At 37.7% G+C, this 14,567-nt stretch overlaps 1 protein-coding gene across 3 annotated transcripts in view; it reads left to right on the top strand.

Moving 5' to 3' along the window:
- LOC137399064 (DNA excision repair protein ERCC-5-like) overlaps positions 1-14,567 on the top strand; it is a 28,720-nt gene that overhangs the window by 11,924 nt on the left and 2,229 nt on the right. For all 3 annotated transcript variants that reach the window (XM_068085181.1, XM_068085182.1, XM_068085180.1), the window contains 2 exons: positions 3,728-3,910; positions 7,802-8,720. In XM_068085181.1, the coding sequence (XP_067941282.1) occupies positions 3,728-3,910; positions 7,802-8,720 (1,102 nt within the window). The remainder of the gene's footprint in view (positions 1-3,727; positions 3,911-7,801; positions 8,721-14,567) is intronic.

Genomic DNA, 14,567 nt, shown 5'->3' with positions numbered 1-14,567 from the left:
GGAAGCCCAGGGGCTTGTTATCCTTAGAGATGGAGTGAAAGTTTGTTCCTCTCAGTTTTCTAACAGAGGTTTTGATATTGAATTTTATATTGTGTAATTTTTTAGGTGGTTTTTGTATTTCCTACACGCTATTAGTATGAGTATAAAATGCAGGGCGGTGTTCAGGTTTTAATCGTGTACCCCAATAAAAATATAGAATTGTGTTAGTAGTGCTTAGATTGGTGTAAATGTTGGTAAGCGAGTTGGAAATGAGTAAGCGTATATCTGTCGATGCAACTTTAAAAAGTACAATGGTTAACGCTTGTAGGCTACAATATCCGACTGTTTATCGTGTAGCGAACATAAACAATCAACACTTACGGGTCACTCACATCAAATTTGAAAAGGTTTTATCAGAAAATATAGACATAGTTCTTTCATTTTAGATTTTGTGTTCCGTTTTAGGTGATACGACTGCCAGGATGTTTCAAAATTAACATCAACAAAAATTGATCGCAGTTAAAATGCTCAGAAGAAAAAGACGTGCCCAGGCTTCCCCAAAATTGGCGTCAATAATCGTGCATATTGTTTATAAGTGATAAATATACATCTCATCAACACCTGGTACTCAAATGTTTACGCAGCATTCAGAGGAAAACAATGGGACAAGTTCTAACCAACGCAGCACTGCAACATGAACACGATAGCCGATGTCATAGTGAGAGGGACAAACAGGAATGCGACAATTGACATCATTTTTGGAGAGTTCTTTTTCTTTGGAGCGTTTTAACTGCAATCAAGTTTTTTCAATTTTAATCTTGAAATATCCTGGCAGTCAGATCACTTAAAACGAACAACATCTCAAATGATAGCAAAATATCTATACTTATAAAATCTTTTAAAATATGATGGGAATGACCCTTTAAAATGTTCCATAGGATCTGTTCACTGGTGATTCCCTAATTATGGTTTACTAACTCGCCTTATTAGATGGTAATAACATAGGTTAATGTTGACAATTTTTTATGAAATTAAATTTTCAAGTTTTATGGATTCCCTGATAAACTTTGATCCATCTTTCATCATTTTTGTACTTAACACTGATTCATCAACTTCGAGAATTTGTTTGGGTTTACGTGTTGTGATTCATTTTGTAGTGTATTTGAAAACAAGGTGGTGTCAGTTTAGGTCACAAATAATTTCTTTTGCCAAAAAGACTTGTTTAGCAAAGCTTGCAACAATGTGTTTGTTCTCTTGCTTCTTTAGAAGTTGTGTTCTCTGCGAGCCTATCGAGCGTATGATTGACTTCTGTGCAGCCACCAAACTCATGCATTTATCATGTTTTGCATTCAGATCTAAAGTACTAAAGGCCACAATTGTTAGTTTGCTAGATATACTAAGTGGTTGATGTAATGAAACAAAACCTGGCTACAGTCGCATTGAATCACAATCAACCGTGTTACTATTTGGTATCGTTGTATAATCTGAAAAACTTAACATGGTCATTTAGCGGATAATAAAATATTCAATTCAACTTTATGATGGTCTGTAGTAGTTTAACCGGAAATTATTTTATATTTTTCAACATTTTCTTGTTTCTTTGACATTTGATTGCTGCTGTGTCATTGTGCATAATGATGTAACTATCGTACTGGTGTTTGCATACCTTCTTTTATAAACTGGGTTTCTTCACATCTCTTAAGCAAACACAGGATTTAGAAAGCTCGTCGTTTAAAAGTGTCATTGTTTTGTGGGCTGTCTCATGTGACTACTGTGATTTGTGACATTTTACTAAGTTTACGTACAGCCGTCGCGTAACGACACATCTCCATATAATATGGCGCTCTAATGCCATCATGGAAACATTCTGTCATGATTCAGTGTCGCTGTTTGGACCGAAACATCCCTGCGATGCTACATCCTTGTGCCAAGGAAATAGCCTTAGCGACCAATGCTGTCACGATTGGGCGTACGAATAGGTCTTGCTTTCCTGTTGCTGCATACGCGGACATATGCCTTGATATAAGGAGTAGCACAACCATGGCTCTGCTATAGCGCCTTATACAAACCGGATCCGCTTTTAGACCCAGTGAAAGACTTCGGCATGAGGGCACCCAAGTGTCGTTACACTATTACTGTTTGAAAAGATAAAATTAGATCCTTGTCATCTTGTGCATGGTAGTCTATATTTCTGATCACCATCTCTGAACTGTCACTCAAAGTTACACATTCGATTCAAGTTTTCCTTTACAGTGTGATAACAATTGGAGTGATACACAAGTGGAGTGATACACAGTTAGAGTGATACACAAGGGGAAGCTGTAGCGTAGCTAATTTTTTTACTTCCTGAGAAAAAGAACACAGACATCAATGAAAATTGTTTTGTATTAATTCTTGCGATATCACCATGACGATCTTACGGGTCACGTAAAGGCTTTGGCTTATGATCATATTGTGACAGTCATCAGAAGCAATCAAAGTGTAGAATGGCAACATATATCAGTCTGCCATTCTACAGAGTTTATCATGCCCGGCAATATCCCCTATATTCATCTAATCAATGAACCCGCAAATTGAGTTTGATTAAGTTTTTAATAGAAACATTGCGTTGCTATTATCTTTATGTTATATTGTGTATGGTTGAAAATCTCACCGAGCTCTATTCGTAGAATGATTGTATTTGTTCGCTATTTCACCGAAGCTTTGCTGTTCAGTCCAGTTGAACTGCTGTGAACATTCCATCCAGATCTCTTCATTGATTAATTTGCAGGCATTTTAATCAGACTTCTTCAGAATGCTGATGCAAATGAGCCATTAAAATGCTTTCATTCCATCTGATGTCACATCCAATTAAAAATTCTAATTGTTTTTTTATTGTTTCTTGCCATGTTGAGGTGACTAAATTTGTGCTATGTATAAAGAGAAGACAATAGCTACAAATAGTTTCTACGCATGTTGTTCTTACTTTGAAGCCAGTCTTGCTAATATATGTGTACTAATAATATATTATGAAAATTATACATCGGTTTCGCAACACTTTTTATGATTTATGATGAATATGTGCGGTGTTTTTCGGTGTACTTGGTGCATGAAGAACCTATGACCTTGTATCATAGTCGTACGCGCGTGTATACATGTCGTATACGCTTTGAAGTAATTTATGTCACTTCGTTTGTTCACGTCTCTATATAATATCGCATTTTTTATAATCCTCGCTGTAAACCCTCTTGTTCCCAGTCTACTTGTAACCTCAGTCGAAGGCCGCTGAATGCTAAACGTGGTCACGGTTGCAGGTTCAACGCTCCCCAAGCATGTCACTCTACTTAATTCACCTAATATCATCTCTTTAAATCCAAACTCATCTTTCAACTTACCAGTATCGGTGTACTATATAGAGCAAAGGGTTCATTGGATATTTAGCTTATGGACTAGAGAGGTGGAGCTTATATTAGTTGTTCTAGAATATTCCGTTGGTGTGAATAAACTATGTTAGGAGGCTAGAATAAGCTGTAGTCAATTATAATTACCCTGTCCTGGTATGGGACTTTCCACATCTCTCCTGTTTGAATGCAGTCAAAGTTGTAGCAATACTGGTCTCTTCCTTATATTATGGCTCCTGTCCTGAAAGAAGACTCCATAAAACTATCAGCTTCCTGGCCTCATTGGGGCCATACCTGATGCTATTAGTAATGACTACAGAACGAATATTCAACATTTCAATTAATGCAGCATTCCTCCGTCTTTAAAGGTCAAGGCTGACAGCGAGGAGTTCAAGTTGTTGCCTCTCGAGTATCAGCATGAGATTCTGGAAGAACTCAAGGAGAAAACAAAGCATGATAACTCGTTCTCTCTGAACGATGAGGAAAAAGCAGACGACTTCTCGTCGTTTCAGATAGCCAAGCTGGTGAAAAGCAACAAGTTAACAAACAAAGTAAGACAAATTTCGTTTCTAAACTACTAAAACTTGGGAATAGTTGCGATTTCAGTGCATGATTAAATTAATCTTTTGTAGTGATAATCACCCTCTTTATGCTTTGGCAAACATTATGTAACATTTCGGGTGATGGGTGTGATTACATCACAGGTTAAGGCCAGTTTAAACTATAGCACCGTATGTCGACGTTGTCTTCTCAGCAATTATTCGTTGGCCATGAGCACGGTAAACCAATGACATCATTGAGGCAATGCGGATACCTCAGAGAAGTTTGCAGCTGTCAAACTTTCCGATAGTTTCCGGAACATCCGCAACATCCTGTCCAACATGCACCACTTCGGTGATGGTGATTGGCTGTTGCAGATTGCTTGTTCCATTTTCTTTTCTATGACAGTTGCTGCGAGACTAGTATTTTACCGCAACCATGTTGTATAATGAAAACGCTGTGCTGCGAACTGTTCGCTGATGTAAACGGGGAAGGGTTGGTGACGGTGTAAACAATGTTATTACAGATGATGACCGAAGTATTAACGTCAACATACGACGGCATAGTTTGAACCAGCCTTTACCACAACCCCGGGACTTGGATATCATTGTTAGATCAATCAGAAAATTTTTCGCATAAAAACCTCCACATCGTATAGAAAACTTCATCAAGATTCTTCACAAAAAATAAACAATATTGAAGTGCTTGTGGAGTTATTGTAGCCTTTCTCCTCAATAAGCATTGATTGAAAACTTTTACTTTGCAGTAACTCAGGCTATAATATATAATAGCAATACTGATGCACTGTAGATTTCACAATAGGACACATTAAGCACGCGCGAGTGCTTTTGATATTTCCACTTTGAGAGAAATATTTTCTTATTGCCTTGGAGATTGGAGAGGTGTTTCTCATTGCTGTATATAATACATTCTTTGATGTGTTGGCAGATATTTCTTGCTTACAATAATTTGAGTTGTACAATAGTTTGAGTTGTACAGTAGTTTGAGTTATACAATAGTTTGAGTTGTACAGTAGTTTGAGTTGTACAATAGTTTGAGTTATACAATAGGTTGAGTTATACAGTAGTATGAGTTATACAATAGTTTCAGTTATTCAGTAGTTTGAGTTATACAGTAGTTTGAGTTGTACAGTAGTTTTAGTTATACATTAATTTATGTAATACAGTAGTTTGAGTTGATTACCCAAGTTAGAAATTGTTCTGTTTCATTGAGAATGAAATAAAGCAATAGTTAGATGGTTGATGCCCTTGACCTTTGTCCTTGACAAGAAAATTTATCAAGTCTACTTTTTCATTCTCTGTGCTTACCCTACCAAGATACGAGTGACAAAATTTTAAAAAACTTATCTTCTAAGGGATCAACATTTATTTATTTATTCATTAAACTAGAAGTTGTCCTTTATATACAGCATACAATGACCTATTATTATTTGACCTACCTTATTTGACCTACATGGTAATCATTGACCTATATGGTACATCTAACCGACTCGGTACGCACTGTACCTGAAATATATGCAAATCATCATAATTCTCTTTAAATTGAGGTGGGAAAATGATTGAAATATGCCCCACTATTACCCCCTACTATTATCACATACTATCGCACATGAGGAATCCAATAGCACCCTTACTCATTCAGAGATGCATTATAAGTGTTTTGTTCTAACCTTGCTGAAAGTGCTAGCAGTGCTTTCGACAGGCGTTTCTGTAAAACTGATGCAATTATTAGCGAAGCCAGACGCTGGTTTAATCATAGCATTCGGTGATCATCTCCCTGACCAATGACAGCGCACACCAGTCCGACGTATTTTTCACACTGGGAATTCATTAGGTCGTGTAAATCTTTTGCTCTCTAATTATGCCATCAAGTTCATACAATGTTTCGAGTTGCTCGAAAAATTGTAGTTGTCGTGCTCATTTCATCAGTTATTGATTTCGCATGGCATTCTTGTTCGCTTTCATACAAGGACCAAACTAAAAAAACTTTGTCATATCTTTCTGACTATAAGTATATCGGGTTTCTGGTTGAGTTATAAATTAGAACATTTTTACATTGCTCAAGCCATTATTAAGTTTCAACAGAGCTGTTTGAATGGTATAACGCTATTCTCACCGTAAAAGCTAGGCATGGTGGGTTGATACATTTACGCATGTTTTTTATTTACGCATTCTTTCAGTCTTTGAAAATACAGTCGTTCAATCGGTATTTAAAACAAATAGCGATAAAATTCAGCCATTATGGCACGTGTCAAATGGTCGATGTATGCTAAGAACATTCTAGAAAATGTTCTATCTCGAAATGCTCAGTAGCCTGCTTCTGATTGGCTGACCCTCAACCACTCCCTTTCCGGAGCATTTCATGCAACAAAGGCAATAATTATTAATCAGCTCAGACTACGATATTGTCTTGCATATCAAAAGACAATATTTTATGTAGACCTGATCGTTTTATGCACTTGATACGAGCTCGAACCAGCACTTCGTCCGATATCAGTGTCTTTCATATGATCAACTGTCAGTTCACAATAGTTACTGATAGACTGAGAAGAGGGCTTGCAAGTTTTAGCAAAGGTGACCTGTTGACCTCGTGTTTGATTGGTATTTTAATATACAATTAGTATATACCGGTAGTAGTATAGTTATAGTATACGATTATATTAACCAGTGGTGCAGCGAGGAAACCATTGATTGGTACCACACATGCACGCGCTGTGCACACACACACCAACCATGTGGTTATGTAAACACACACAACAACAAACTCCCCAGTTCATTTATAACAGGCCACATCAAATTTACTACCACTATTATAGCCAATACAATCCTACTATAAAAAAGCAGAGCTATTTATTCTGCATGGTCTCACACAATTTCCCCTACTGTAAAGCTACAGAGACAGTTTTCTCAATAATAAACCCTTTGTATCCGCTGTGGAACCAGGTAGGTACTTATGATAGGCCACACTTGCCAGTATTCACCGACACCCAAAATCCTTCTGCATTTTGCCTAAAGCTTAGCTAGATATGCGGATGATCAGGGTGTGTCCCAATCACCCATAAATACATCACCACATCCTGCCGCATTCATTTCAATGAGACGCGGTGGATTGCTTGTATTTGCTCGTTGTTGCCATGGCAATATCAACCGTCATCTTCCATCAAATCATTGGATAGGCAGAAGGCTAACTCTAAAAGCGACTAACTCTAAAATGGCTGCTCTGTTCAATTTACCAACACTTACATTCAAGGATTTGCTATCTATAAATATTAATTTCTTTCTAAATTTTTGCTGTTTTAATAGAGCTAATAATTTTTTTGGTAGAGTTATCTTATCTTGTCAATTCATACAGCTATCATTTATATTTCTCGGACCTCGATCCATCATACCAATTCATAAATATGTTATTTTAGTACATCGAGCTGTTCTGTAAATGTATGTAGCCATTCTTGCAGTCCATAAAGTTATTTTGCAATCCATGGCCCTATCCATGCAATCCATAGAGCTATCCATTCAATATGTATCAGTACAAATCCTTGTAGTCCTTGCAGTTGTCCTAGTTAACCAGAAAGCCATCATTTCCTTTCATTACTTCATGCATAGATCAATCGTAGTGTGCTATGTTATCAATAGAGCTATCAATAGAGCTATCAATAGATCTTCATAGCGATCAAGAAACCTACAGACGTGTAATCAATGCTTCCGACTATTTTTTTAAAGTTCCTTCAAGTTGCATTCTTAAGACACTAAATAGCCATCTGACAAACGGCCTATTTCTAGATTGAGTCAGCCAACTGAGAATAGAAGCAGCGAGCAGCGGATTTGTAACCTATCATTTTTCTGTAAACTAAATGCATATATGTAACTGAATGTCCTTTACAGATAGAGGTACTGCGAAAAGAGATGCTTGCAGGATTTTCTGACCATGTCCCTGGTGAGAACTATGATGTCTTGCAGGCTAACCGAGTTGCGTCTGAAGATTCCACTCATTATCTGCTGATAAAGAGTCTTGCAACAGGCAGTGAGACAGCTCCTACCACGTCTGGAGATGAGTCCAAGCTTTTGGCAGCAAATGATTCTCCGATAAATGAAGTCTCTAAAAGTTCTACTCAATTTTTGTCTGAAGCCAGCGCTACCTCACGCCCTCTATCCGATTCAGACTCTGAACAAGACAATGAAGAAGAAACAAGGGATTCCACGCCAGAAATAACAGCATCGAAAAATACCAGCTTGCCATCCAAAAGGTTCAAAACACACTTTTCACCGGATCTTTCCGATGATGATTCGGATAAAGAAGAACCGAAACAGGAAAAAAATGACAACTCCCATTTTAATACGGAGGAGCATTCAAAAATGAGTGAAACCTTGTTGAAGGATGATAACCCTGAAGCAATCGACAAACAGCGAGTTGAATATGTAGGGTCGTATCAACCTGAAGCTGTTTCAAATAATATCCCTTGTAAATCCGAGTCTGAAACAATTGGATATGATAGTGTCACGTCAGAAACTGTCCCTGATGAAGATCTCTCTCAGCAACTAAAGACTGTTTGTAAGTCTCTGTTCGACGCTTACACCAAAGAGAATCTGATGAAGGAATCTACAATCTCTGAGGTAATTGGTCAATCATCAACCGGTATCAACCAGACCAGAGAAATGTTAGATGAGAAGAGCTCAAGAGTTGAGGAAGTGGCATCAGTTCAAATAAAGGTCGATGTGAGCAGTGATGCTGAAGAGGACTTGTCCGATGACAAACAGACCTTGGAAGATAGTCAGCCAGTATCGTACAATACAGTGATGGATGGTAGGTAGAGGACCAGGAAGAAATGTGCAAAAATACACTCACCTTTAAGTTATCTAATTTATGATTGTTGTGTGAACTACTCATGGGCTCATCAGCATTATGCAGTGCTTCTGTGTGCACCGTGTGAAGAGAAAAGATAGGCAATTCGCCCTCACCACACCCCTGCCAATCCACCCTCAGCGCTCTACCAATCCACCTTCATCACACCCCTGCCAATCCACCCTCAGCGCACTACCAATTCGCCCTCAGCACACCCCTACCAATCCATCCTCAGCACACTACCAATTCGCCCTCAGCACACCCCTACCAATCCACCCTCAGCGCACTACCAATTCGCCCTCAGTGCACCCCAGGCAATCTAGTTTGAGCTAGAATCAGTTATAATGCAGTAGCCAGGCTGTATAAAAAAAAGGTGTGCGCCCGAGACTTTTGAGTGCGTTGACAGTTTAGTCCAGTGTCACTATTTGATCTTTCATTCAGTCTTAGCTTAGAGGCAGTTACGTGTGGCTGTCAGAGAAAACTTTAACAATGACACCACAGCCGATTGTGATGGGAAACAAAATGGCGCACAGCATCAATCTTTGTTGTGAAATTAGCTGCTCTGAGGTAACGAGTTGTGAAACTAAAAGTTTAACAACTTTTTACAGGAGTAGTTTCCTTTTTGGATTGTATTATACCAAACAATTATAGGTTTGACCCCATTGATTGGGTGTTGAAGTAGTGATCCGTTGAGATGCTGATGACTATGTGTTTTAATTGCTGGCTACGCAATACTTCATATATCCGTTTATAGAAAAAATCACAAATTAGACTGTTTTCATATATTTAATATAACTTGGACTGTTTTCGTTATACAGTTGAGCTTCAAAATACGAGTTTAATTTGTTCCACAATTGAGCTAATATATCGAGTGGATTCATCCCATAGCTGATATTAAATTAATGCGTTGCAGACTTGAAATAACATTCCGTCATTACATTAAATTATAAAAATAATGTTTTAAACTAAATACTTCCATATGCTTTACCAATGCATTATAAAAGCAAACGGAAAGTTACATCAGATAAAAAAATATTATATAGACAGATTACTTGAGCGAAAGTTGAACGCTGCCTTCGGAGGTTGAGGTGGCTGAGGAAGAGCTCTTCCTTAAATGTGAATATAAGATCAAGTTCTTCAATGACAAAAACATCAATAATAGCGATGAATTAATTGGTGCCTGAACAAGGAAATAGTTAATCTATTTGCAGTAAAAACACACAGCATTTTGTTTACTTGGACTTAATAATTTTCATTAAATTGTCACTTAAAATTCTCTCTTCAGCTAAACTTGTGTTTCCTTTATAAAAAAGAGAGCACGTTCTGCAGAACAAACATGTTATGTACATCAAGTTTTGCTCAGCTGCATATATGCCATATGCGCCCTAAATATGTTGCGGCAGCTTCTCTGAAGCGACCAGTTATCTAAAGTTTTGCCTCGTATGACAAACGAGAGTTCAGCTCAAATCACGGTTTGTAGCTAAAAAATCTTACATTTTGAGGTTTGACTGTGCTTAAATTCAAAATGCAAATATTAGGCTCTTTTGAACAAAGCTTATCAAAATACTTTGACTACAGAAAATGACAGGGTAGTAATATGTTGCCTGGAAAAGAAAATAAAAGATAAGTTCTTTAGTTAAGTAAATATTCTACGATAGTAACAAGACTGGGTTTTTTATTGGCCTGTACTACTGCTCTTTCGGGGCGTGCCAAATGATTATAAATTGTTTCTTGAAAAATTAGCGCTTGATTAAAGGAAAGACGTCTGCCTTGTGACCACTTTCGTAAAATACATACTTTACTGATGTCACACTCCTTTAAGATAAATACAGGGAGTTTTATGAGGTGTACGATTGTGCTAACTCGTCACACGGTTAGAGAAAGTGACCTGTGAGCTCGACTTACCGATTCCATGTAACAGCAACAATACTTGCAACTCAACAGTCTAATCAAGTTCAATTGTGGCAGATGTATTACTGCTCAGAGCAAGCCAGATTGCTTAGCATACCATACGAGAAAAATATTTTTGCCACATGGCTTAAGGAGTGAGTTGTTATTATGACTTTCACTCAAACAAATTACCACAAATTGTCACTCTGAGAACAAAGCGATCCCGGTTCGCCTGTTTAGTTTGTTAGGCATTTTTGTTAAAGGTTGACTTGCAACAAAATTCACATTACAGTTATTTGGTGTCAAAAAATCCACTGTATCTTACTCTGTTGTGTTGTAGGTGCCAAATATGTGGAAATGTGATTACAAGATCTTAAAAGCTCAAAAATGAAAAGCCGCTGTAGATTGGAATCTGTTTATTTCTCTGACGTTGTCATTACAGTTTGGTTATTGTCTTGTCACGTGATGTTTTCACGTGAATCGAAAGGCCAATAAACAGCTCAATATAAAACTTATTGTAGCACTAGTTCATGACAAACACTTCGGGTTTTACCGAAGACCCCGTATCAAATATAGATGCTTGCTACTTTACAGTTTTGTTTCGGCTTGATCTAATCGGCATGTCGTAATCTGATGATGTGACCCAATACTTCGCAAATAATTTTTGCAGCACTTTTCGATTATCACAGGTGACCAACAGGCTCGTTATGATTATCAGACAATGATATGTACTCTTTCGAGGTAAGGTTAAAAAATTAAATGAATTTTTACGGTAAGTTATAAGATATCACTGCTAAATGTGACAGCATTACAATGACGATAAAACAGACGCTTAAGAACAATAGACATGGTTTTATTGAATGCGTGAAGTATATTTGTGAAAATATTTCGACGAATAAGGTTGCATGAAAGTGTAAACAGAAACCATCTACCACAACTACATCACATTTGAGCCGTTTTGGAAAGATAATCCAAACTACAGCGGTCTCGTGTGACTGCGATTAACTGTTCGTTTTTTAGCTTTTAAGAGCTTGTAATCACATTCCCACATATTTTGCACCTACAACACAACCGAGTAAGACATGGTGAATCTTTTGATATCAAATAACTGTAATGTGCATTTTGGGGGGTGGCCTTCTAACAACATCTTAAAGTGGTTATCTGGGCGTAGAAGTTTATAGAGCTAAAGCCACATGTCTATAAGCTTCTGATGGGGGTGTTGCATGGATGAATGCTAGCCTTGTCTGCATTGATGTGCTACATCACTCTATTGTTCTCCATATCTTCTAAGTATTGGCTGCAAGTTTGCTAAGTTGGAACTCTTTTGCTTGCATTGTGTTTTGTAATGATCTACACATCGGAGAATTGTATACAGTCATACCTCGACATACAAGTGCTACCTCGACATACAAGTGCTCCAACGTAGGAGAAGGAGAATTGTATACAGTCATACCTCGACATACAAGTGCTCCAACATAAGAGAAGGAGAATTGTATACAGTCATACCTCGACATACAAGTGCTCCAACATAGGAGAAGGAGAATTGTATACAGTCATACCTCGACATACAAGTGCTCCAACATAAGAGAAGGAGAATTGTATACAGTCATACCTCGACATACAAGTGCTCCAACATAGGAGAATGAGAATTGTATACAGTCATACCTCGACATACAAGTGCTACCTCGACATACAAGTGCTCCAACATAGGAGAAAATCGAAATATGAGCTAAGATTTGAGCAAGTTTCTACATTGAGATACGCAACAACTTTGAGATACGAGCATGCAAGCCAGTTCTTAATGCGGTCACTAAGTGGCCAAGTCTGCGAGAGGTCACTTCCAAATGCGTTATCTAATATCATCAAACCGCTTTTGAATGCGGAGAGCAGCATTGCTCAATCTTTTTCGTAGAATCAGTTTGAAAAATGTTGTAAAAAAGTCGGCTTAAAGTTACAATGAAAGAGAAGTAAAAAGTGCCAAGACGGAAGCATACGATAAAAATTGAGTCTGATGCAAAATTAAAGTCAAGTTTAGAGTTCCGTTTAGTGAAAGATTAATACTTAGCTTCAAGTATGTGTTTAGTGAGCTAAATTCATTTATATCAAATCCAAAGTTTATGTTACATAGTGTCAAATAAGTCTAGAGTGCCGAACGAGTTGCAGTCAAGTCTCTCTCACACCATCATTACCCACTATGTCTGTCTCAAGCCAAGAACTCTATACAGTACACTATAATATTGCATTTTATTGCAGACCGTAACCACTAAGTAGGCATTTGTTACTTTGTGAGCCTAGGTGCTGAATTACCACAATTAAAAACACGGCTTTTCATTGTAATATCTTGTTTTTAGGTGGGTTTTCATAGTATGAGAACGGATTAATTTGTATTTAGTTATTTTGTATAGGAATATTGTTTCGAGATACAAGAACATTGACATACAAGCTCTGACCCGGAATGCATTAAGCTCGCATGACGATATACGGATGTATATAAACTAGCGTTGTACGCTCGTTCTTCTTAGGTAGATGTTAGTCTTGTCTTGGACACGGCCTGAACATGTACCATTATACTATATATATTTATATATATTACTTTATTGGCAATAATTTCATTTCAAACAAAAAAATCCAAATTATGCCATACAAGAATCATAAAATGGGCTACAGTTAGTCAATCAAATCAAATGAATGGTTCAATATATAGCGTTTAAAATACCTTTCTCTGCTAAGAGAAAATATATTTGGTGGAAGAAGGCTGTTATCATAGAACTCGCAAGCTAAATTATGTGGCGCAGCCTTCTAGCAACCTAGTGACAGTGGCCTTATTAACACTTCTATATTAGAACCACTTGACATGGCTATGAACACTGACTCATCTGCCAGCATTCACTTTGTTAGCAACTTTGCTTTCAGTCCATTATCACAGACTTTACCTTGCTACTGAGGAGTAGACAGAATTTGGTGCAGCCCTTATGTAATTCATTTGATAGATGGTGTAACTTTAAATTTAGAGTTGACAGTCGTACTCTATTGTTGTTACGGTTACCCAGGGTACACTACTACCACTGCGGCGTGGAATGAATTTAATAGCTCTCTGGCCAGGTCAGCGGTTAGAAATATTGTGCTTGTGCCGGGCAGCTATTAGATTTTATGTGAGCTGTTTTTATGATATAAAGCTCATTGCAAATGTTAGCTGTAACGATTCTACTAGATACACCATAGTTTATTTATTATTTACACGGTGTGTTGTCATTTTTATTGTATTTATTACTCACTTGATGTTTTGTTGTTATTTTTACTATTTCGTTCGACTGCTGAGAATTTAGCCTTTTGATCGTAATTACGCTCTAAATGGCGCATGTCGACAAAAAACCAGCTTTATAAACTATAAATGGCAATGGCCCGCACCACTTTCCTATCTCACATGTAACAGGACAACTAGTGGTGTGTACACTAGGTTGCTGCTGGATCCATGGGTATTACATAAGCGCATGTACATTCCATAAACGTTTTCTTTTCTCGTTGCACACACCCCTCGGTATACCGTCTAACTCTAGCGTCTAGCCCTAGTGAATCACGTAACAAGCGTAGAACTTCAGCAAGCATTCCTGTTGGGTTATAGCTTGTCCACTCACTCATTAGATAAGCCCACACACAGCTGTAACATAGCTGACTTATCTCTTGTTTCCGTCATCACATAATATAAAGGTTATCTCTTCTGCTGAATTATTGAAATCTTCAAGTCAATGATTGGCTATGTTAGCATATTATTGCAGCGGGCCACTCGCCTCTCGTCCTCTTTGATTCACCCTATCCTCTACTTACAGCATACAGTTTCGTTTTCATTAGCAAAATCATGGTCTAATGACTGCCTAGCCTCAAGTGGGCTAATAACTCAAAGCTTGTTGTACGAAGCTG

This window comes from Watersipora subatra, chromosome 1 (genome assembly GCF_963576615.1).
Source record: "Watersipora subatra chromosome 1, tzWatSuba1.1, whole genome shotgun sequence".
NCBI lineage: Eukaryota > Metazoa > Bryozoa > Gymnolaemata > Cheilostomatida > Watersiporidae > Watersipora > Watersipora subatra.
The sequence above is the reverse complement of the archived record's forward strand: the minus strand, read 5'-3'. Positions and strand labels throughout refer to the sequence as shown.